Source organism: Schistocerca gregaria, chromosome 2, assembly GCF_023897955.1.
Source record: "Schistocerca gregaria isolate iqSchGreg1 chromosome 2, iqSchGreg1.2, whole genome shotgun sequence".
In the NCBI taxonomy this organism is placed as follows: domain Eukaryota; kingdom Metazoa; phylum Arthropoda; class Insecta; order Orthoptera; family Acrididae; genus Schistocerca; species Schistocerca gregaria.
The window spans coordinates 147,792,074-147,818,946 of NC_064921.1; the positions used below are offsets into that span (position 1 = coordinate 147,792,074).

The 26,873-nt window shown below is 44.4% G+C and overlaps 1 protein-coding gene across 1 annotated transcript in view; it reads right to left on the reverse strand.

The window, feature by feature from the left end:
• Positions 1-26,873, reverse strand: part of LOC126336565 (uncharacterized) — a 130,175-nt gene that overhangs the window by 14,258 nt on the left and 89,044 nt on the right. The window contains exon 2 of the mRNA XM_050000414.1: positions 5,815-5,970. Within this exon, the coding sequence (XP_049856371.1) occupies positions 5,815-5,970 (156 nt within the window). The remainder of the gene's footprint in view (positions 1-5,814; positions 5,971-26,873) is intronic.

Genomic DNA, 26,873 nt, shown 5'->3' on the forward strand with positions numbered 1-26,873 from the left:
TGTTATTGTTCATTTGCTACACCATTTCAGACATGCGATTGTGAAACAAATTACCCTGTAACTTGCATCTTATCCAAAACCACTTTGCAGTCTTTCTGTCCAACAGAAAACCGGTATCTCTGTCACACTGTATGTTATCCATGCTTTTCTCGCCCCTTTCTAGTTCCCTCTTCTTCCTTCCATTTCATCTACTGATCTAACCTTTCCATTTCTTGTTGTTTGTTTGACCAGTCAACTTCTTTTCTTTCTGTACTGCTGTCATATGTGTCAGGTGACATTACTCACATTCGACAAGAATGTAATGAGGATATCGCTTAATGTCAATAGGACTGCATTTATTAAATTCCACATTTTTATGACAACTTATATTATTAATGTTGTAATTATATATTGCTCATACTCACTGAGGAACTCTGGTTAGATGTAAGAGAGGACCTGAAATCCCTAACCTTGTCAGGTGAAATAAATGCATAAATAAATAAATAAATATGGACAATGCGTATGTGTGTGGTCGGAAATAAGTGTTGGTATGCAACTACAACACAAAAAACACGATACTACTCTCATTACTCAAGCACTATTTGCCTTGGACGCATTGGGCTTTTTCGAGCTGATTTGGAACAAAATTTTACCAACATCGACCAGCTGACTGGTAGTACAGGAGGAGTTTACCACAGACTTGTTCTTGCTCTACAAAGGAAAAGCAAACACGACGCAGCTCCTGCGGGGCCTAGAGCAAGATGACGCAGAAATGTTTTGAGCAGCGGACCGAAATAGCTCGAAGACTACCTTCATGAATCGAACATGTTTGGTGGGTGACTACAGAGCTATGCTGGGCCAGTCTCATATATTTTGTACCAGATCTTAGCCCTCAAACATTTCGATTGGAACGCAACAATGGATACGCTGTAAACAGTTTATCGTCTGTCATTGAGCTGATCGATTTTTGACAAAACTCTATATTGCGTAAAAACATATATCAAGTCATAAAATAATAATTAACTAACAGGACACGAAAAAGTATTGTCTAACAGTGCGAGCAGTCTCATTTATTTCGTGTCTTTACTGTCAGGTCTGAAAATTGCTGCACAAACGTCTTTCTTGGGGGAGTCGATTTTGTAGGCAAGCAACTGGGCAACTGGATTGGCAGAATGAAGTTTGTAGGATGTATAACGCACATTGAAATGTTCGTTACGTTTGAGGAGGAAAGGGAATGTGATGACTTGGTATGGAGTTCTTGGAGTGGAGAGTAAACAAATGTCGATAGGTACGCAGAGTGGATGACATTTGAATATATGGAGGGAGTGATACAGATTGGGGGGGGATCAGTAATCCAGGCGAAGTGTTGCCCATATCGGTGGACAGTAACTGACAAGGGCAATGGAGAGATGCAGTCACCATGTTCGGCCAGTAATAAGCCGTAGTCTCTTATGCAGTAATCATTCGTGTTTCCATATTATTTTATGACCGATTTTTACACTGAGCTATTTTAGTATTTCGTTTGTTGAACAGGGCGATCATACATGGTTAAGTGGAAACAATAGAGGTAGAAGCCCTGGTACGACTGGTACACACTAAGATTCAGCTGCCCCTGCTGATACGATTCAAGCAAACCGTAACACCCTCAAAAACCACGTATGAGATTTTCACAATTATTCTCTCGCTCGCTACGCGCGAACTATTAGCACTGCAGAAATTTAGTGTAGCTAAATCTTGTACTGGGATAGATATTCGCTAAAGGCCACCGTTTTCTATTTGTTAAAGAAAAACTGGTTTAAAGATAACTTTCTTGAATATTTCTAAAACTACGGTCTCTAGCGAAAACATATCCCAGCACAAAATGTAATTCAATTAAATTTCCTACAAAAAGGTCCTGTTCTTTTTTATGTAGGACTAACAGTTTGCGCAAAGTTAGAGAATATGAAAAGCTTGCGTGTGGTTTTTGAAGACGTTGTGGGTTGCCTAAAAGTTATCAGCAGGGACAGCTGAATGAACCTGCATAACTTTTTTGCAAATTTAGAAAAGTTTTATTTTAAGAAATCACTGCTTGCAAAATGAATTAAGTGACTGCAGTGAAGCTGGGGGAACCGTTAAGATTTCTGCATGGTTGAGTGGACGTTTAGAGAATCAGCATTGCTCACTCACTGGAGAAGGTGGACAAGTGAAGTTGCTAGACTCAGCGGCAGTGTGAACGGCATAAATGATCCTTCAAAAAGCACGCCTGGTTTGAATCGCGTGATATATTTTTGTTTGTCGGTTGCCTATAATCTTGTTTATCATTTCGATTTCCATAATTAGTCCGATTGTTGCTTCAGTGTGAATTTCTCGGATTTCTTCATTGTGTGTCTAACCATGGAGCAACGTACTATTCCACAGCCTGTGTTACTTGTGACAATATTTTATCAGGGCGAACAAAATTATGCAGCAACAATGGGACGTCTTCGAGCTATTCTAGGGCTCCGTATGAACTAACATTCGCAGGATTACCGTAAATTTCACTAAAACATGTTCAACAATGAGCATTAAATAGTTCCGGGCACTCTCGTTCTGGCTGGTATGTGTAAAACATTTGGTGGTTCGTGACAGTGTGGCTGTTAGTTCAATCCAGTGAAATCGGTTCTTCGTCGATCGCAAGAATTGAGTGCACTACGGCGAATTTTCCGGCGCATGGATCTCGATGCCACCCTTATGCTGCAGCCGAAAGAAGCCATTCTTAAAAAGGGGCGACATTTTATTCACTGGTTTCTGAAAAGACAACGGTTTTGGGAGGAGCATCGTCGTCATTGACGATGTGCACATCCACTTAAATGTATTTTGTGAATCAGCATAACTACCATGTCTAGGGGTAAAAAAACCGTTGCATGGTTCAAGGGACGGAAATGTATCTACAACGAATGACGGTCCAGCCTCCCTTTTGGGTAGGTGGCACCATGGGCCCTTATTATTCTGGAAGATAATACGGGACAAGCTATTACAGTTAATGGAAACTCATACCGTACGATTATAACGATTTTTTGTTGCCTCATTTCACTGGAATGAACGTTCAGGAATTTTGGATTGAGCAGAACGTCGCATTGCGTTGAGCGATTTCCGGATCGCCTACTTCGAGTTGTTGTGGCCAACAATGGTCACAAAGTCATGTGACGTAAACCCTTGCGAATTTTTTTTTCCGGGTATCTTGAATCATCCGTGAGTTAAAACAGGAAATCCGAAATCTTGTTGGTGAAATGGAAGTGCAGTCTTGTGAAACAGTCATTGCGAATTTCAGGGGCAAAGTTCTCGCATATCGGAGTAGCAGACGAGGTCAAATTCCAGATATCATTTTCAGTACTTGAAATGGGAACGTATGATAAAATGTCTATGTATTTCGTTAATATGTTTAGTTAAGTCAATGATGATTATAAAGCCGACGTGTTTGTCTTTGCTTGCCTGATTCGGGTCTTTAGAATTAGTTATGTACCAGAAAAAGGGCTTATAACGCAAAGCTTACGTCTTACAGTAATAATGAAATTTGTGAAACAAGGCTAAAAATAAAAAGTGTTACCTTCAATTAATACAACATACATTGTTTAATCAAGAAAGCACAGTTCAGTAAGTTGAAAACAATTTGAAGAAATAAAGAACAAAATTTCACAAAAATATCTGGAGGTTATTCAAGGTCATCCGTATCATAGAGGGGACACAACAGAATCTCAGCGTAGCCCTGCAGCGGGGTAGAAGATAGGAGAAATGTCTTTGTTAATGACGACAAAGAATGGTCACACTGAATTTCTACATGTAGGTCTGGTAAGCAAAGCAAGTGAGACGGGTTAATTATGACCACCATTGAAACAATTAGTATGAAAGCTTTTTTAATTTATTGAAATGCATTCTATGTTATAAATTCCTAAGACTCAAGCAGAGGAATGATATCTTCAATAGACTGAAAAAATGTTTAGGGAAAGTAGTACAGTGATGGAGTAAGGACAGCGACGCGTGTCGGATCTACAACAACAGCAACAAAAAAACTTCCCACAGCATTGTGGAAAGTGTGCACTTACATGGCGTGTAGAATATAACTGGTCCGGAAAGAAATTTCATGCGCCATGTGATAGGCAACCTAATGTAGAAACAACGGAAACTGCACGTAGCAATATCAGCAATGTAGGAAAAGACAGATTGCTATTTACGGTAAAGAAGACACGTCGAGTCGGGCCCGAGATGCTGAAGTTGGTGGTCGTATGAGAGAGGAGTGTTTGTTTATGTGTGTGTATGTGTGTGAAGTTTCTTCTTTACGGTAAGTAGCGATCTGTCTTTTCCTAATTTATATCACCCACCCCCGACGAGGTTGATGTTAACATGTGTTGCCTACATTAAGGGGCATGAAATACACTCCTGGAAATGGAAAAAAGAACACATTGACACCGGTGTGTCAGACCCACCATACTTGCTCCGGACACTGCGAGAGGGCTGTACAAGCAATGATCACACGCACGGCACAGCGGACACACCAGGAACCGCGGTGTTGGCCGTCGAATGGCGCTAGCTGCGCAGCATTTGTGCACCGCCGCCGTCAGTGTCAGCCAGTTTGCAGTGGCATACGGAGCTCCATCGCAGTCTTTAACACTGGTAGCATGCCGCGACAGCGTGGACGTGAACCGTATGGGCAGCTGACGGACTTTGAGCGAGGGCGTATAGTGGGCATGCGGGAGGCCGGGTGGACGTACCGGCGAATTGCTCAACACGTGGGGCGTGAGGTCTCCACAGTACATCGATGTTGTCGCCAGTGGTCGGCGGAAGGTGCACGTGCCCGTCGACCTGGGACCGGACCGCAGCGACGCACGGATGCACGCCAAGACCGTAGGATCCTACGCAGTGCCGTAGGGGACCGCACCGCCACTTCCCAGCAAATTAGGGACACTGTTGCTCCTGGGGTATCGGCGAGGACCATTCGCAACCCTCTCCATGAAGCTGGGCTACGGTCCCGCACACCGTTAGGCCGTCTTCCGCTCACGCCCCAACATCGTGCAGCCCGCCTCCAGTGGTGTCGCGACAGGCGTGAATGGAGGGACGAATGGAGACGTGTCGTCTTCAGCGATGAGAGTCGCTTCTGCCTTGGTGCCAGTGATGGTCGTATGCGTGTTTGGCGCCGTGCAGGTGAGCTCCACAATCAGGACTGCATACGACCGAGGCACACAGGACCAACACCCGGCATCATGGTGTGGGGAGCGATTTCCTACACTGGCCGTACACCTCTGGTGATCGTCGAGGGGACACTGAATAGTGCACGGTACATCCAAACCGTCATCGAACCCATCGTTCTACCATTCCTAGACCGGCAAGGGAACTTGCACGTCCGCATGTGTCCCGTGCCACCCAATGTACTCTAGAAGGTGTAAGTCAACTACCCTGGCCAGCAAGATCTCCGGATCTGTCCCCCATTGAGCATGTTTGGGACTGGATGTAGCGGTCTGCACGTCCAGCACGAACGCTGGTCCAACTGAGGCGCCAGGTGGAAATGGCATGGCAAGCCGTTCCACAGGACTACATCCAGCATCTCTACGATCGTCTCCATGGGAGAATAGCACCCTGCATTGCTGCGAAAGGTGGATATACACTGTACTAGTGCCGACATTGTGCATGCTCTGTTGCCTGTGTCTATGTGCCTGTGGTTCTGTCAGTGTGATCATGTGATGTATCTGACCCCAGGAATGTGTCAATAAAGTTTCCCCTTCCTGGGACAATGAATTCACGGTGTTCTTATTTCAATTTCCAGGAGTGTATGTACCCGGCCAGTTTTATTTTATTCACCCTGTATTACGACGTAACACGTACCTCTCTGCTTGACCTTCTTGCAGACGGGGATCTCCTTGGGCTGAGTCCCTGTGACGCCGACGCTCTGGCAGTCGGTCATCGGCACGTACGACTTGTTGAACGGGTCGCCGCAGTTCTTGTTCGCCACCGTCGAGCACGTGTAGCACCGCAGCGTGTCTGCAAAGCACAGCAAAACATAGCTGATTAGTTACACGTTACGTTGTCGCTGGCCGCAATACCTCGCTGTGGCGTACATTGTGTTCATTGTTGCCAAGGGGAAAAAAAACATATATACTTATTCCGCAGTTACCATGATTTACAGGGAGTATACATATGACACAAACATTTATTAACTATCAGTTTATAACAGCCAGTCACCATCGTCATCATCAGATACCACAAAATTTTCAGAAGTCAGCCCGTAAATATTTGGAAAAACTCTAGAGTTGCTGATAAAATTTCTTTTTTTAGCAGTTTCGGCCCACTGACCATCATCAGGTTCTTAAAAGCGTTTATAAGACCATATTGGGTTATACAAAACCATTGGCTTCAGAGAATAGAATCATGAATTCGTTACAGTCTGAAGCTAATGATTTTACACTAAGGTGACAAAAGTCGTGGGACAGCGACATGCACATATACAGATGACAGTAGTGCCGTGTGCACAAGGCATAAAATGGCAGTGCATTGGCGGAGCTGTCATTTGTATCCAGGCTATTCATGTGAAGTGTTTCCAACGTGATTATGACCACACGACGGGAATTGGTAGACTTTGATAGCTAAATGGTAGTTGGAGCTAGATGCATGGGACATTCCTTTTCGGAACTCGTGAGGGAGTTCAATTTTTCTAGATCCACAGTGACAAAAGTCTACCAAGACTACCTAATTTCAGGCATTACCCCTCACCCTGGACAACGACCGAGAGCAGCGTCGTTAGCGTAGAGTTGTCAGTGCTACCAAACAAGCAACACTGCGTGAAATAACCACAGAAATAAATGTGCGGCATGCGACGAATGTATTCGTTAGAACAGTATGGCAAAATTTGGCGTTAATGGGATGTGGCAGCAGACGAACAACATGGCATCGCTTGTAACGACTCTCCTGGGCTCGTGACCGTACCGATTGGACCAGAGACGACTGCCGAACCGTGGCCTGGTCGGATGAGTCCCAATTTCAGCTGGTAAGAGCTGATGGTAGGATTCGAGAGTGGCACAGATCTCACGAACCCATGGACTCAAGTTATATACATTTACATCTACATACATACTCCGCAATCCACCATACGGTGCGTGAAGGAGGGTACCTCGTAGCACAACTAGCATCTTCTCTCCCTGTTCTACTCCCAAAGAGAACGAGGGAAAAGTTACTGCCTATATGCCTCTGTACGAGCCCTAATCTCTCTTATCTTATCTTTGTGGTCTTTCCGCGAAGTATAAGTTGCCGGCAGTAGAATTGTACTGCAGTCAGCCTCAAATGCTGGTTCCCTAAATTTCCTCAGTAGCGATTCACGAAAAGAACGCCTCCTTTCCTCCAGAGACTCCCACCCGAGTTCCTGAAGCATTTCCGGAACACTCGCGTGATGATCAAACCTACCAGTAACAAATCTAGCACAGGCATCTGAATTGCTTCTATGTCCTTCCTCAATCCGACCTGATAGGGATCCCAAACGCTAGAGCAGTACTCAAGAGTAGGTCGTATTAGTGTTTTATAAGCGGTCTCCTTTAAAGATGAACCACATCTTCCCAAAATTGTACCAATGAAGACTATCCGCCTTCCCCACAACTGCCATTACATGCTTGTCCCACTTCATATCGCTCTGCAATGTTACGCCCAAATGCTTAATCGACGTGACTGTGTCAAGCGCTACACTGCTAATGGGTATTCAAACATTACGGGATTCTTTTTCCTATCATCTGCATTAATTTACATTTATCTATATTTAGAGTTAGCTGCCATTCTTTACACCAATCACAAATCCTGTCCAAGTCATCTTGTATCCTCCTACAGTCACTCAAGTTGTCAACAAGTCACTGTGTATGCTAGTGGAGGCTACATAATGGTGCTCTCTGTGTTTACATGGAGTGGAATGGGTCCTCTGGTCCAACCGAACCGATCGTTGACTGGAGACTTGGAGACCATCTGCAGGTCCTCATGGACTTCGTGTTTCCACACAATGATGGAATCTTTAAGGATAGTAATGCGCCATGTCACCTGGCCACGATTGTTCGCAGTTGGTTTGAAGAGCATTCTGGACAATTCGACAGAATCATTTGGCCACCCAGATCGCCCAACATGAATCCCGTCGAACGTTATGGGACATAAAAGAGAGGTCAGCTCGTGCACAAAATCGTGCACCGGCAAGACTTTCACAATTATGGGCGGCAATAGAGGCACCATGGCTCAATATTTGTGCAGGGGACTTACAACGATTTGTTGAGTCTATGCCACGTGGTGTTGCTGCACTATTCGGGGCATAAGGAGGTCCGACACGTTATTAGGAGGTATCCCATGACTTTTGTCACCTCAGTGTACACTGACCAAGATGATGTTACAAATGCTCTTATGAAGCCGATGATAGTCCAGGGACCGAAACTGATTGTTAATAAAGGAATTTTATCATAAACTCTTGACGGTAAACGTGGTGTTCTTCAAACACCACGAAATTATTTACATTCCAGTGGCGTCAAAAATTAAGATAAAAAACCATTCTGTGTCCGGCTAACATCAGTGCATTCTACGGGTACTATTGACAGCAGTTACAGTGCCGAATTTGGTGTTCTCATTTTGTTGATGCTGTATTAATATTAATACATTTTACTATTGGCCCTAGCTTCTGTGGTTCAGAAAGGTTTTCTCATTTTATTTTTTTGACACCACAATAAGAACGTTTGCATACAGGAAGATATAAATAATGTTGTGGTATATCGTGATGACCGGTTCTCGAACCTGGTAGTTGATGGATTATTCCATCAGCAGCTCTTAGTGGGTCATAAATACGACCTTTTTTTCAAATATTGCATAATCATGGCTAATCACCTGCACAAAATACATAAGGATCTGTTTGTCTGTAGCATTGGCATGTATTTATGAGGGAAACTCAAAATTTTAAATAAAGAAGATGGCTTCTTAATGTAAATCCAAAATGAATTTAAAAACAATATACATGGAATATCAAACACAGCACAATAATAAAGACATATTCTTTTCATGCGTAAGAAGTAGCTGCACCCTTCAGAATTAAACCTCAAACAAATCAGAATCAAATATTAGATTTTTACATTTCCTATACTAGTCAGAAAATGTGTATTACTCCATGTTATATGTATTTTATTACTTATAAAAACATGTCACTAAGCGTTGCGAGCCCCACCTCATTGTCCGACTACCATTCATAAAATATATTACATTATTCTCTACAAGCATCACTTAAGAGTACCTAAATGATTCGGAAAAGAATTCTTAAAATCGCCATTTTTTTACTACTGTCTTTCCTGAATAATCATCAGTCCGACAAATGTGATCAACATACCAAAGAAGGACGGTTCTCTGATATCAAAAGTACTGGTAAAACACAGGGATCCATTGCATTAATAATCATGGTTGTACGATTTAGTTGAGATTCTTGATATCACATAAAGAAGTTTTGAGTACTCATTGTATAGCGCAACAGTGGATACATCTCGGACAACAGTTAAATGTCATAAAGCCATAAACGCGCTCACACAGCTACATCAATGAATAAAAACATTATGAGTACATGCCTACTCGTGGATTCTCCGCCAATCACTTTCCATAGATGCTTACAACAGCAGCACGCTGGATTACCTGGATTACCCAATTAGCAGTCCGTAAGTTTCTCGAAAGGTTCCCGATTCGTATCTGCTGTCCTTGCTTCAAAGTCTTTGTGAGAAACACTAGAGTGGTGGATGACGTCATGGGGAACTTCGCAGTGGCTTTATCAACTAGTAACACCAGACTCTCGATTCTCATAAGCATTGAGCTCCCAGGCCAAGGGCGTTCGCAGAAACTAAAACAGGGGGTGTGGAAGGGAGGGCACACTCTGCAAATTGCCACTGTAATATAAATGAGTTAATCAATATCAAGACATGTCACGCCACACTAACTAAATTTTAGAGGTGACACAAAGAACTTGTTATATCCCAGAAATTTGAGAGTTATCCATACTATGTCTGACTAAAAACTCTGTACTTCAGTTTCTTGGGGGGTGGGGCGCATGCAACTGGTGGTCTGTGCATCGAGTAGCATACATGCCATGTAATTACTCGTAAAAGAAACGCAGCGCGCGCGCGCCCGGTTCGAGCCGTACTCTACTGATGTAAAAAATAAAAATCATAGCCCTTCCTTGAAAACAGCGTATTTTTACACCTTCCTCAAAAGCGTTCTGCCGCGTATTTCGTCTGTGGTTGAAAGGCATATTCCGTAGTTTTACGACACGTGTCTTTAACAGCATTTTACGATCTCTTTATGGCCCCACTTATGACTCAGAGGAATTATACTTCTTTAGCTTTCTAAAAAAGGAAAGAATAAACCAAGTGAACGACGCAAGCCCGCGCTAAGACGCAATACTATGTTCGAAGACGTGGGTTGCTATTTGATTTCCGTCTATACCATTCCTTAGCCTAAGTTTCAGCTTAATGAATTTGCTTAATGAATTTTATGGTTGGAGACATTGTCTTCTTCCTTCCCCTTAACAAGAAACAAAATAAGGGTTTGATAGTAATGTCCAGTCGATATTGATGTTGTTTTGAATGAACACAAGGACGTGAAAAGTAATTAGCCCTGGATATGCTGGTGGCATTCGTCAGAGTTGATTTACGGAGATCATTGCAAACTTAACTCCGAATGACATCCACCACATATACAGTACAGCAGCTTAACAACTGTACGTCCTCGTATGATGTAAAAAGCTAGGCAAAAGTTTTCTCCAATGATTCATAAGTAGCGAAAGTGTTTCAAGAACGTTTGGACAACACGGAACGCAAAATCTGCTAAGATGTTGGGTTTTAAACTAAAAAGTTGGCGGTTAGAATTCGGTACAGATTGTAGTTTCAAAGACCTGCATCATAAAGCCGGTGTCTGCAAAAAAATTTGCTTTGCTTAAATGAAATATGCTGCAAAACGCATAGGGAATATGCGTTTACCTACGTGCCTCCTACGCTTGAAAATTTGCCCTATCGTTACCTCAGAAGGCTTGTAATTCGTTGTTTCCATATACCCCACATGTTTTACCAAAGCTATTCGACGTAGATGACTAATGAATAAATCGTGATTCATTTACTTGGGAATTATAGAACTTCAAATTTTGTTATTTACTTCTTGACGAACTACATTTTGATTGTATGTTCATTCATAGCTATCTGTAACGCTTTACTTCGTGGCTTTTCGTCTTTCGATTATCACTTTCATCTCTTCATAGTGAGCGAAATGAAACTGGCCTGAAAAATATTTAATGCCCCTTAAGGCAGGGAACCCAGCGTACATCATTCGCCACGAGTGCAGATTACGTAGGTCTGGTTGCCATCTCAAGGTGCATGAAATATTTTTCGGGCTAGTTTCATTTTACCAACGCTGTGTATACTCTTGGAAAAGTCTTCGAGACTGATTAGGGCATTAAATATTTGTAAGTGTCTATTTCTGTACAGCTATGTCCACCCCATTAACTATACCATTATTTTTAAGCTCGTCGTGTCCCTTATAAACATAAATTTTACTATCTTCCTAAGCTAAAGTTTAGTCTGGTGTCTTTCGTTATCTCCGTTAATAGTGAGCTTATTTTCTTGACAAGGAAGTTGGAGAAAGCATGGTAGTGTTCCTGTACGAGGTTATCTCAAGCTCCCTGGAAACGGGAGACACTCAAGACGACAGTAGGCACTGCTGTGGTGTCTGTGTGGCCTGGACAGAACAGGCATCCAGTGTGTTGTTGGCCTGTGTCGTCAGCGACAATAATGAAGGGGCCAGCCGAAATGTCCCAGCAAGATTTACTACTCAGTAGGACCCGGAGTTTTGCAGATAACACTATGGAACTACGGAATTATTTTAAAACGCCAGTGTGAGTTTCGTTTAGCACGAGAAAAGACAACTTTTCACAGAATCATTCAAAGTTGCTAACAAATAATTCGATTAGTAAGACAAAGAATCAAAACAGGGAAATCAGATGCAGCGACATGTCTGTAGCAAATTTTACAGAATCTTTGTTGTGGAAATCCTCCTAGCGTTGAAGTATCATTGGGAGGTACTTCAACGTTTGTCAGAATGGTGCCAATGAGCGTGTTCAGGGTGTAAGCGATGAACAGTGGGAATCATTACGGCTGTGGCCAGAGGTTACATCCAGCCAGAACCACAGCCGCATGCACGCAAAAATCACCACATTCAGGCTAACCAAGCGGAAATGTTACCATCGCATTTATGCAGCACTGTGAATGTCACAATTCCACTTTACTGGCCACACACTACTTGGTAATGAAATATACATTGTTACACTTCCATAGTACTCGTGTATCGGCCGTCAACAATATGTTTGCCTCAAAGTAACACCCTGGAAAGTGACCGAGAGATAATCATTAATCAATTGAGCAGATTTTTTTTCCTCTTTAGTGTGTACTCGAAAGATTTTTATTGTTTCAGAATAAGTATTGTACCGGGTAACTTCAATCAGTTCAGGTATGGTCCAGAATAACAGAAATGTTGTGACAGTAAAAGCAATTGTAACGTTTTCCATTTAAACTTTTCACTACCAAAGTGTTGTATTTGCCCCACAGTAGGTTATCAGAGATCGAGTGAGAATATACTACACGCAATTTCAATGTTAACCCTCTGATCGCTAGCTGTAGTGCCCATGACTGACTTTCTTATCCCAATTGCAGAGCAAATAATAGCATTGGGGGAAAAAAACTATTGTCAACAGAAAGTGAGAAGCTGCGTACAAATCATTGGTGAATGTTGGCGACCATCTACCAACTGAAGCTGAAACAAGAGTAAAGAGTGCAAGATGTGCTAAGATTATGAAGCAAACTATAACGGATGAGAAGGAGGAGATTAGTATTTAACATCCTCTCGACAACGAGGTCATTGGGGTCGGAGCAGAAGCTCAGATTAGGAAAGAACGGTGAAGGAAAGCGGCCATGCCCTTTCGAAGGCGCTTCAGTCTGGTACCGCGGGACCGCTATCGTAGCAGGTACGAATCCTGCCTCGCGCATGGATGTGTATGATGTCCTTAGGGTAGTTAGGTTTAAGTAGTTCTAAGTGCTAGGGGACTGATGACCTCAGCTGTTAACTCCCATAGTGCTCAGAGCCTTTTGAACCATTTGAACCTTTCGAAGGAACCATCACGGAATTTGTTATTAAGCAATCTAGGGAAATCATGGAAAAATCTAAATTGGGATGGCCAGATGCAGTTTCGAACCGTCGTCCTCCCAGATGCAATGTCAGTGGGCTAACCACTGCCCTACCCCACTCGGTGGAAAATAGAGCGATGAACTTGCATGTCACGTGTCAGCTTGCTTTGTGCAAAAACTGTTTCACAGTGTATCACGAGTAGGCAGATAAAACTGTCACATGAGACACTTGAATTTGGAAATATTGATAAAGAGCTTCCCATTCGGAATTATACACCAGATTTTCAAATATTTGTAATCATAAATAAAATCCAAGCGATTTTCTGACAATATGTATCATAAATGCAAATACAAAATGATCATTCATGTCATTGTCACTGGACATGTAGATTCCTCGTCAAATTACCAGTGAGACTAATAGAGTAATTCATAAGCATGTACAGGGTTTTATTAGGCAACTGTGTGATATCTACAAAATACTGAGAAAAATGACACATATCAGTGGTTAGAGTATATAGTCAAGTTTCGATTCGTAATATCTACCGCGGCATACTTGTACTGAAGGCAGGCACGTCAGAGAATGTATAACGGGCGATTAAAATGAATTAGTTGGCACCGGCAGATAGTGAATACAATGAACAGAATTGAAAAGCAGTCTGTTGTTGCACCTTCCCAAATAATTCATGTCAGTTACATGAATGTAGTGACATTAGTACGTCTCAGAAGTTGCCCTATTAAAGACCTGTAAAGTGAGTTCCAAACCTGGAGAGATACTCCATCCACTAATACGTCAGTATTTTCTGAATAACGTGTAGCTCTCACATTGTCGTCTTTTGAAAGCCCAGACGTATTTATCAATAATAGTGTACGTCACACCCCTCCCCACAATGGAAGTCGAAAAAGCGAGATATATTTTTTTCATAATTCTGACTACAGCATTAATTAAAATAACCATACATGAATATCTCTCGCTCTGAAAACTAGATAGTGAAAGAATTACTGCACCTGGAATATGTAATCTTACCATTTATTAACTGTACATGCCGCACTCAAGGGCGACTTGTTTGTAATTAATAAATGAAATTAACATAACTAAATTTGTGGAGTTGAATAACGTAACAAATGTATCACCACATAAATTAACTTCCAGAGTGAGCTAAGCAGAAGCACTACAACATAAAACAACTTCCCAACAAGGGCACTGATACAATTAATCACTGCAAATACACTACTGGCCATTAAAATTGCTACACAAATAAGAAATGCAGATGATAAACGGGTTTTCATTCAACAACTATATTATACTACAACTCACACGTTATTACATTTTCATGCAATTTGGGTGCATAGATCCTGAGAAATCAGTACCCAGAACAACCACCTCTGGCCGTAATAACAGCCTTCATACGCCTGGGCATCAAGTCAAACAGAGCTTGGATGGCGTGTACAGCTACAGCTGCCTCTGCAGCTTCAACACGATACCACAGTTCATCAAGAGTAGTGACTGGCGTATTGTGACGAGCCAGTTGCTCGGCCACCATCGACCAGACGTTTTCAGTTGGTGAAAGATCTGGAGAAAGTGCTGGCCAGTACAGCAGTCGAACATTTTCTATAACCAGAAACGCCCGTACAGGACCTGCAACATGCGGTCGTGCATTATCCTGCTGAAATGTAGGGCTTCGGAGGGATCGAATAAAGGGTAGAGCCACGTGTCGTAACACACCTGAAATGTAACGTCCTCTTTTCAAAGTGCCGTCAATGCGAACAAGATGTGACCGAGACGTGTAACCAATGGCATCCCATACCATCACAAGGAGTGATACGTTAGTATGGCGATGACGAATACACGCTTCCAATGTGCGTACATCGCGATGTCGCCAAACACTGATGCGACCATCATGATGCTGTAAACAGAACCTAGATTCATCCGAAAAAATGTTTTGCCATTCGTGCACCCAAGTTCGTCGTTGAGTACACCATCGCAACGCTCCTGTGTGTGATGCAGCGTCAAGGACAACCGCAGCCATGGTGTCCGAGCTGATAGTCCATGCTGCCGCAAACGTCGTCGAACTGTCGTGCAGATGGGTGTTGTCTTGCTAACTGTTGACTCAGGGATCGAGACGTGGCTGCACGATCCGTTACAGCCATGTGGATAAGATGCCTGTCATCTCGACTGCTAGTGATACTAGGCCGTTGGGATCCAGCACGGCGTTCCGTATTACTTTCCTGAACCCACCGATTCCATATTCTGCTAACAGTCATTGGATCTCGACCAACGCGAGCAGCAGTGTCGCGATAGGATAAACCGCAATCGCGATAGGTTACAATCAGACCTTTATCAAAGTCGGAAAAGTCATGGTACGCATTTCTCTTTCTTACACGAGGCATCACAACGTTTCACCAGGCAACGCCGGTCAACAGCTGTTTGTGTATGAGAAATCGGTTGGAAACTTTCCTCATGTCAGCACGTTGTAGGTGTCGCCACCGGCGCCAACCTTGTATGAATGCTCTGAAAAGCTAATCATTTGCATATCACAGCATCTTCTTCCTGTCGGTTAAATTAGGCGTCTGTAGCACGTCATCTACGTGGTGTAGCAATTTTAATGGCCAGTAGTGTAGTCTCTGCTCAGGGCGGGTCTTACCAGAATGCTCGATGAGTGGTCTTTTCCCTGACGAGTTCAGAGCAACTGATGGCTCTTCTCTGGCCCTTGCGCGCCCTCGTGATGTGAGTAATCGTAATCGCCGCGGTGTATTGCGCAAGAAGCCCGCCAAGCGCTTCGGCCTTGAGGAGGTGTGACGCAGGTTTAGAGGCAAGCGTGCCGTGGTCTTTGTTGTGGTTTCGAGCCGCATCGCTCCTGCCCACCGTGTGTTGCGGCTGTGCCTGTTCCTGCTTCCGGCCCTCAGCCACTCGAAATAACGACGCTGTGTTTGTGACACAGCTGGTGCCGCTATGGCTTTAGCACAACTGGCTTTTGCTTTTTTCCAAGTGTTGAGATTCAGGGCAAACCGCCGAGGTCACAGCGACTAGAAAGAAATTGCTAGGCTTTGCTTGACTTGTTAACATAGACAAACAATAGTTGAAATTTCTGTTATTTGCCCTGGTCACGACGACGACAATTGAATTACAAGCTACCGCCAATAATTCAAGGCGATGGTACGAAGCATTATACAAGGCACAGTCATTCCTATAGAGTCTGACCAAAATGAGTTCAGGGCATGGGTCAGGAAGGTTATTTTCGGAGGGTCTTTCCAACGACTTTCACGGAATGTTGTTGTTGTGGTCTTCAGTCTCAAGGCGGGTTCGCTGTATCGTTGGTCTATCCTCTGAATAGCCTAGCTACTGCGATCTACATCCATTTCAAACTGCTTACTGTAAACAAGCCTTGACCTTCATCTCCACATTCTCCTCCATTGCCGGCCGGAGTGACCAAGCGGTTCTAGGCGCTACAGTCTGGAACCGCGCGACCGCTACGGTCGCAGGTTCGAATCCTCCCTCGGGCAAGGATGTATGTGATGTCCTTAGGTTAGTTAGGTGTAAGTAGTTGTAAGTTCTAGGGGACTGATGACCAAAGAAGTTAAGTCCCATAGTGCTCAGAACCATCCGCAAGCCACCCCACGGTGTGTGGCGGAGGGCACTTCACGTGCCGCTGTCATTACCTCCCTTTCCTGTTCCAGTCGCGTATGGGTCGCGGGAAGAACGACTGCCGGAAAGCCTCCGTGCCCGCTCGAATCTCTCTAATTTTACATTCGTGATGTCCTCGGGAGGTATAAGTACGGGGAAGCAATACATTCGATACCTGGACAGCAAGCTACACCGGGATGCAGAGGCGCCTCTCTTGCAGAGTCTGCCACTTGAGTTTGCTAACCATCTCCGTAACGCTATCACGCTTACCAAATAACCCTGTGACGAAACGCGCCGCTCTTCTATGGATCCTCTCTATCTCCTCTGTCAACCCGACATGGTACGGATCCCACACTGATGAGCAATACTCAATTATACGTCGAACAAGTGTTTTGTAAGCCACCTCCTTTTATGATGGACTACATTTTCTAAGGACTCTCCCAAAGAATCTCAACCTGGCACCTTCCTTACCAAAAATTAATTTTATATGATTATTTCACATATAATTGTTCCGTACGCATACTCCCAGATATTTTACAGAAGTAACCGCTACCATTGTTTGTTCCGCTATCATATAATCATACAATAAAGGATTCTTCTTTCTGTGTATTCGCAATACATTACATTTGTCTATGTTAAGGGTCAGCTGCCACTCCGTGCACCAAGTGCCTATCCGCTGCAGATCTTCTTGCATTTCGCTGCAATTTTCTAATGGTGCAATTTCTCTTTATACTATAGCATCATCCGCGAAAAGCCGCATGGAACTTCCGACACTATCTACTAGGTCATTTATATATATTGTGAAAAGCAATGGTCCCATAACACTCCCCTGTGGCACGCCAGAGATTACTTTAACGTCTGTAGACGTCTCTCAATTGAGAACGACATGCTGTGTTCTGTTTGCTAAAAACACTTCAATCCAGCCACACAGCTAGTCTGATAATCTGTAGGCTCTTACTTTGTTTATCAGGCGACAGTGCGGAACTGTATCGAACGCTTTCCGGAAATCAATGAAAATGGTATCTACCTGGGCGACTGGAAAAAAGCGGAGGTGACGCCTGTATATAAGAAGGGTAGGAGGACGGATCCTCAAAATTACAGAACAATATCCTTAACATCGGTTTGTTGCAGGATTCTCGAACATATTCTCAGTTCGAATATAATGAATTTCCTTGAGACAGAGAAGTTGCTGTCCATGCATCAACACGGCTTTAGAAACCATCGCTCCTGCGAAATACAACTCGCTCTTTTTTCACATGATATCTTGCGAACCACGGATGAAGGGTATCAGACGGATGCCATATTCCTTGACTTCCGGAAAGCGTTTGACTCGGTGTCCCACTGCAGACTCCTAACTAAGGTACGAGCATATGGGATTGGTTCCCAAGTATGTGAGTGGCTCGAAGACTTCTTAAGTAATAGAGCCCAGTACGTTGTCCTCGATAGTGAGTGTTTATCGGAGGTGAGCGTATTATCTGGAGTGCCCCAGGGAAGTGTGACAGGTCCGCTGTTGTTTTCTATCTATATAAATGATCTTTTGGATAGGGTAGATTGCAATGTGCGGCTGTTTGCTGATTATGCTGTGGTATACGGGAAGGTGTCGTCGTTGAGTGACTGTAGGAGAATACAAGATGACTTGGACAGGATTTGTGATTGGTGTAAAGAATGGCAGCTAACTCTAAATATAGATAAATGTAAATTAATGCAGATGAATATGAAAAAGAATCCCGTAATGTTTGAATACTCCATTAGTAGTGTAGAACTTGACACAGCCACGTCGATTAAATATTTGGGCGTAAAATTGCAGAGCGATATGAAGTGGGACAAGCATGTAATGGCAGTTGTGGGGAAGGCGGATAGTCGTCTTCGGTTCATTGGTTCAATTTTGGGAAGATGTGGTTCATCTGTAAAGGAAACCGCTTATGAAACGCTAATACGACCTACTCTTGAGTACTGCTCTAGCGTTTGGGATCCCTGTCAGGTCGGACTGAGGGAGGACATAGAAGCAATTCAGAAGCCGGCTGCTATATTTGTCACTATTAGGTTTGATCATCACGCGAGTGTTACGGAATGCTTCAGGAACTCGGGTGGGAGTCTCTGGAGGAAAGGAGGCGTTCTTTTCGTGAATCGCTACTGAGGAAATTTAGAGAACCAGCATTTGAGGCTGACTGCAGTACAATTTTACTGCCGCCAACTTATATTTTGCGGAAAGACCACAGAGATAAGATAAGATAAGAGAGATTAGGGCTCCAACAGAGGCATATAGGCAGTCATTTTTCCCTCGTTCTGTTTGGCAGTGGAACAGGGAGAGAAGATGCTAGTTGTGGTACGAGGTGCCCTCCGCCACGCACCGTATGGTGGATTGCGGAGTATGTATGGAGATGTAGATGAGCCTGTCTCTATTATTTTCTGGGTCTCGCGAACAAATAAAGCGAGTTGGGTCTCACACGATCGCTGTTTCCTGAATCCATGTTGATTGCTACAGAGTAGATTCTGGGTCTCCAGAAATGACGGTCTGCTCCTCTCCTCTTCGACAAACCCTTAAGTGCGCGACGTGATCTGCTACCTCGGGCACACGCCTGCAGCCGTGACGTCCCTCGGCGCCCACGAGCCTGGGAGCGGCGTGTAGCGCCGGCTCCAGAGCGGCTGGCTGCTCTATTTCCACGCATGACAACAGGCGGCCCCGAACTCCTGGCACCGCTTCAAGCTTCGGCCTAGCCCAGCCACAGACGGCCACCCACTTGCTTCCTCGCGCAGAGGATGTGTTCCATTAGCCGGCACGCGTCCGCCTGCTCTACGTCCATTTCCCTGCGCGATCCTCAGCCCAAGGTACGAGGCGAGAAAGTAACGGCCGAATAGTTATAATAAATTCAGGGTGTAACGCGTATAAGTGCGCTTGTGTTTATATGTGGTGTACACACATTAGTCTTGGTTGTTTCTTGCCTGTGTCAAATCAGTCTCCCCACAAAGTTTACCATCCGATGTTTTCTGCCTGGTCGTATTACACCACCAAATGACTACACCTGTCGGTATAGACTAACCGTTTCGCGTACACAGGCCCAAACGTCCACACTTTAACACCTGACGTGCGCCGTGGGGATAATAATACACTACTGGCTACACCACGAAGATGACGTGCTACAGACGCGAAATTTAACCGACAGGAAGAAGATGCTGTATTATGCAAATGATTAGCTTTTCAGAGCATTCACACAAGGTTGGCGCCGGTGGCGACACCAACAATGTGCTGACATGAGGAAAGTTGCCAACCGGTTTCTCATACACAAAGAGCAGTTGACCGGCGTTGCCTGGTGAAACGTTGTTGTGATGCCTCGTGTAAGGAGGAGAAATGCGTACCGTCACGTTTCCGACTTCGATAAAGGTCGGATTGTAGCCTATAGCGATTGCGGTTGACGCTGCATCATAGACAGGAGCGCCTGCGATGGTGTACTCAACGACGAACCTGGCTGCACGAATGGCAAAACGTCATTTATTCGGATAAATCCAGGTTCTGTTTACAGCATCATGATGGTCGTATACATGTTTGGCGACATCGCGGTGAATGCACATTGGGAGCGTGTATTCGTCATCGCCATACTGACGTATCACCCGGCGTGATGGTATGGGGTGCCATTGGTTACACGTCTCGGTCACCTCTTGTTCGCATTGACGGCACTTTGAACAGTGGACGATACATATCAGACCCGTTGCCTTACCCTTCATTCGATCCCCGCGAGACTCTATTTTTACCGGCCTAGGTGGCCGAGCGGTTATAGCCGCTACAGTCTGGAACCGCGCGACCACTCCGGTCGGAGGTTCGAATCCTGCCTCGGGCATGGATGTTTGTGATGTCCTTATGCTAGTTAGGTTTAAGCAGTTCTAAGTTCTAGGGGACTGATGACCTTAGAATTTAAGTCCCATAGTGCTCAGAGCTATTTTTTGAAACCCTACATTTCAGCAGGATAATGCACGATCGCATGTTGCAGGCCCTGTACGGGCCTTACTGGATACAGAAAATGTTCAACTGCTGCCCTGGTCAGCACGTTCTCCAGATCTCTGAGCAATTGAAAACGTATCCTCAATGGTGGGAGAGCAACTGGCTCGTCACAATACGCCAGTCACTACTCTTGATGAACTGTGGTATCGTGTTGAATCTGCATGAGCAGTTCCACCTGTACACGCCATCCAAGCTCTGTTTGACTCAATGGCGTATCAAGGCCGTTATTACGGCCAGAGGTGGTTGTTCTTGGTACTGATTTCTTAGGATCTATGCACCCATATTGCATGAAAATGAAACCACATGTAAGTTCTAGTATAATATATTTATCCAATGAATAGGACATTATCTTCTGCATTTCTTCTTGGTGTAGCAATTTTAATGGCCAATAATGTAGCTTCCTTTGCCACATATAGTTGGATGTACGAACCAACCTAAAAACATAAGACTTCTAATGACTGTAATTATTCGTCTGCAAATGATGTAAATACTGATGTAGTGTTGCTCGGTACACTGACGACAGTCACGAACAGAAATATCTACACTTACAACCCGTTAAAACCCGTACATTTTATTACAAAACATCAATTACAATATTAAAGCTTAAGCAATTTTTCCCTGTTCAGCTATAGTCACGTCATAATACGAGGGTCGTTCAATAGGTAATGCCCCACATTTTTTTCTCAGAACGTACACAACTGGCCATTAAAATTGCTACACCAAGAAGAAATGCAGATGATAAACGGGTATTCATTGGACAAATATGTTATACTAGAATTGACATTTGATTACATTTTCACATAATTTGGATGCATAGATCCTGAGAAATCAGTACCCAGAACAACCACCGCTGGCCGTAATAACGGCCTTGATACGCCTGAGCATTGAGTCAAACAGAGCTTGGATGACGTGTACAGGTACAGCTGCCCATGCAGCTTCAACACGTAACCACAATTCATCAAGAGTAGCGACTGGCGTATTGTGACTAGCCAGTTGCTCGGCCACCATTGACGAGACGTTTTCAGTTGGTGAGAGATCTGGAGAATGTGCTGGCCAGGGTAGCAGTCAAACATTTTCTGTAACCAGAAAGTCCCGTACAGGACCTGCAACATACGGTCGTGCATTATCCTGCTGGAATGTAGGGTTTCGCAGGGATCGAATGAAGGGTAGAGCCACGGGTCGTAACACGTCTGAAATGTAACGTCCAGTGTTCAAAGTGCCGTCAATGCTAACAAGAGACGTGTAACCAAGGGCACCCCATACCATCACGCCGGGTAATACGCCAGTATGGTAATGACGAATACACGCTTCCAACGTGCATTCGCAGCGATGGAGTCAAACATGGATGTGACCATCATGATGCTCTAAACAGAATCTGGATTCCTCCGAAAAAAATAAGTTTTGCCATTCGTGCACCCAGGTTCGTCGTTGAGTACACCATAGCAGGCGCTCCTGTCTGTGATGCCGCGTCAAGGGTAACCACTGCAATGGTCTCCGAGTTGATAGTCCATGCTGCTGCAAGCGTAGTCGAACTGTTCGTGTCGATGGTTGTTGTCTTGCAGACGTCCCCATCTGTTGACTCAGTGATCGAGACGTGGCTGCACGATCCATTACAGCCATGCGGAGAAGACGCCTGTCATCTCGACTGCTAGTGATACGAGGCCGTTAGGATCCAGCACGTTGTGGAAGAACATGTATTCCCTGATGGTGAAAGCTCTTGTCTTGTAGGTGTAGCCATGTTTTGACTACATGACTGACACTCTCGTCGTAGAGAACCTTTAAGCGGCTCAAAGAGTTTGAAGTCGAGGGCGCCAGGTCTGGACTGTAGGGTAGATGAGGCAATGATTTCCAATGGCTGTGATAGAACGTCCCGAACGAGGCTGATTATGGAGCTCTGTTTCTGCATTTACTTTCTTTATCCATCGAAAAGCTGTACTCGTATCAACTGCAGCGTCGCCATACACTGCACACGAACATTATAGATGTTCAACACGGTTTCTTTTTCTGCACACAAGAATTCAATAACAGCACGCTGCTTCTAACGTGTGTTGTATGTAGACGCCTTTTTGATGCTGTACTACGGCTCTGCCATCTGCCAGAACGGTTCGAAACTTCACCGGCGCACAGAAGGAACATCAAATGTGACGCACCAACAAGGACGTTTGTCAATGTATATTAATGGATTTTTAAAAAATATGGGGCATTACTTATTGAACGACCCTCGTAAGTGGGCTAACGGTTGTTGTGGCACTGTTTCCAATAAGTCGTCAGCTGAGTTTACTCGGACGGACAAGTTATTATAACTGAGTCACGAATCCAGTAACAAGGAAAGAAAGTATGAATGTTGGATTTGGAAGTAGATTTTGCGCAGACTCTTTTAAAGGGAGTAGCACTTGTAAACTAAGATCCACTCGGGAACCATTTTCGACTAACAAAAGCTTATTTCGAGTGCTTGTTGCTTTCTGTATCGAGCTCTATGTAGAAAACCGATACTCTCGTTAGAGATACAGTACTAGTTCGAGTAAAACTATAACAGGGTGTCCCAGAAATCTTGCAACGATCATGGAGGGGTTGTAGAGAGTTTCTTGAGGAACAAATCGAGACGAGGTATCCGTGTCCGGAAATGTTATCCAACGACGTTATAGAGCGTCGAAGTTACGCGGGCCGGCAGCTGCCACACTTCGGCAGCAAACGTGACTTTGTACGCTGACTGGCCGTAAGCGGAACGCCTCGCAATGCTGTTTGTTATTCAGTGATCGAGATTGATTGCCTCAATCGCCCGTGGAGAAGACGGTGCTAGCTGCTGCGTAGAAAGACATTGTCTTCTACGAATGCGATGTTCTGTTGCCTCAGTGGATCACAGTTTTACATACAACTTTCAATCTGCAGTTTATTATTCTACTGGAGCTCTCTAATACCTCCAACCTTTTTCGATATACGGGAGAAAAATAAACTGCAGATGAAAACCTGTGTCGAAAAGTGTCATCCATCGCGGCAATAGAGCACCGCATTCATTGGAGACAGGGCCTGTCTATGCAGTGTCTAGCTCCATCTTCTCTGCTGTCGGACACTGAATAATAAAGGACATTGAGAGAGGTTCCGCCTACGATCCCCCACCGTACAAAGTCACGTGGGCCTAGAGGCAGTTGCCGGTGTCTGTAACTTCGGCGCTCTGTAACGTCATATGATGACATTTCCGAACACCGGTAAGTTTCTTCGATTTGTTTCTCAAGACGCCTTAACCAGCCCTTCGAAGTTTGTCGCAATATTTCTGGGACACCCTGTATAGTAGATATTTCTCCATAAAAACCGGTTTTCTTCCAGCCTCCATTACCCTGTGTTCCATCTTTCTCAAATGCAGTTTCTAAGACGTTACGTAATTTAGTTTCCAAAGTTTTTTATTTACCAAAATACTGTCTCCACGTAGATTTGGAAACTGTTTATGTTGCCGCTGGTGCAGCTATTGATTACGTTATTCGCGTAATTCCCGAGGATCCAAATCAGTTCTCATGCTTTTAATTGGTTAAAAAACGTTCGGATTCTGCGGAAAATTGCTAGTCTTCCATCAGCAAGATTCGAACCGGATACAGCCAGATTTAGCAGCAAAGTATTACGAGACATAACAAGTATGACATCGAGGATAGTGCAGAGGATAGAAGTTGAAGTAATAAATTGTCAACTTTTGAAGCATTATATTAAGTACGTTATATTAGCCTACGCCCTTTCTTCGGTCTAGTGCAAACCATTTCAATACAATAGACGTCTGTTTCTTTCATAATTCCTTCCGCCATTGCGGTTTTTAAGGAAGCAGAAGTAGTTGTTAACAACGGCCGGCCTCTGTTACCTTGGTTGTGCTGAATAATTTAGATTTTATGGTGCTAGAGGGTGAGATTGGAGACGCTGTTCTAGTGACGGTGTAGTCGACCAGAACGGCTGAACGAAACGAACTTCCGCAGAACGCGGTCATGGCCATGAACAGTTGAAAGTCAATGTCGCAGGTTGCCTGCGTCGCATTGCCCTTCTCCGACCTTTTTTTTCCCAGTATTGGCATATCTCCCGGAAGAACGACATCCTTCCCACGCTTTTCAGTATTCTCGCTACGCTCCCTCCCCCCCTCCTCTCCCCAAACACTCCCACCCCCAATCCCATGCAATTGATTTTCAAAAAATTCATCACAATTTAGAGAGTATCTCATTGCGCTCCTTCCAAATGGATTGGATAATGCTCCGACCACACACGTTTAAAATTTAACAACAATTACCAGTTCAGTCATCTAATAGGTTTATAAGGGTTTACAAAGAGCAATTGATATAAGTGCTGGAGAGAAGTAAACCTGTAGCGTTTGAAATTTTTAAAGCCGATTCACATCTCAAATGAGAAACTGAGCACGCATCACTACTTTTTCTCAGCGTTACGAAGAGAAGTGGAGACGTTAATTGATTTTTAAGAAGAGAGGAGTTCCTAGAGTCTTCCAAGGCTCCGGCTAGTGCGGGGGTTGGAACTTAAATAGTAGCAACTATTTATTTACAACTGATACAAAAGAGTTACAAGTTTGCACCTTCAAAGAAGTCACCAGCGTTGTGTAGAACCCGTTGCCAGAGATGTGGAAGGCGTAGTATACCGTTAGCAGAGCCTGTTCTGTTGATGGTGCGAATGGAGCGCGCTACTGTCTGTCGAACCTCTGGAACAGTTCTGAAGCGAATGCCACGAAGTGGTTCACTCATCTTCGGAATCAAATCAAAGTCACAACGACTTAAGTCTGGGGAGTATGGTGGATGGTACAGTACTTCCCAGTTCCATCGACCGAACAGAGCAGCCACAGTTTGGCTGTATGCGCCCGCGCATTGTCGTGCAAAATGATGGGTGGGTTGCACAGAAAGTGTCGCCGCTTGTTTCGCAAAGCTGGTCGCAGGTGATGCTCCAAAAAAACAGCTTTACGAAAGAAGCGGCGACACTTTCTGCGCAGCTCACTCATCATTTTGCATGACAATGCGCGGACGCATACAGCGCAAGCTGTGGCTGCTCTGTTCTGTCGATGGGACTGGGAAGTACTGTACCATCCATCATACTCCCCGGACTTAAGTCGTTGTGAGTTTGATTTTATTCCGAAGAGGATGGAACCACTTCGTGGCATTCGCTTCAGAACTGTTCCAGAGATTCGACAGGCAGTATACTTCTCCAGTTGCACCGTAAACAGAACACGCTCTGGCAACAGTATACTGCGCCGTCCACATCGCTGGCAACGGGTTCTACACAACGCTGGTGACTGCTTTGAAGGACAGTAACAGGTGCAAACGTATAATTCTTTTGTATCGGTTGTGTCCGCCCCTGGTAACTGAGTGGTCAGCTCGACGGCATCTCATACCTAACGGCCCGGGTTCGATTCCCGGCTGGGTCGGAAATTTTCTCCGCTCAGGGACTGGGTGTTGTGTTGTTCTTATCATCATAATTTCATCCCCATCGACACTCATGTCACCGAAATGGCGTTAGCTCGAAAGACTTGCACCAGGCAAGCCACACGGCATTTTTTGTATCGGTTGTGAATAAATAGTTGCCACTATTTAAGTTCCAACCCTCGTAGTTTTGTATGCACAGCAGTATTACACAAAACTGCAAGGAGTGTGAGCCTTTCTTAGGCGTCGGAAAAGATATGTTACTTTACTTGTTAAGGATCTGCTCAGAGTCCCGTTGTGATGAAGGGGCATTAAGTTATATTTGTGGAACTGTATAACAGACTACCAGGATCCCAACCTGAGACAGTCCTGTTGCTGTCGCTTACTAGCAATTGTTCGTTGGTGTGAAAAATGTCGAGCTGCGCAGTTGTCAGTGTGCTGGTACCTCTTCAATCCGATGGGTAAGGTAGTTGAAAGGGCGGCGGAACACTAAGGAACGTCACACCCAATAGGAAGGCACTTAGATAAATGTTGTGGTGAACAAATCAACCTGCGGGCTACGGACAACTATACAGTGTGGTCAGAAACAGCCTGAAAATCTTGTAAGGGTATTGCAGAGGAAGTTGTGCTGAGAAATGATTATTAAGAACGAAATACGATACTCTTCGCCGTTTCCAGGTTAATTAGCATTGAAATTGTCCAATAACGCCGTT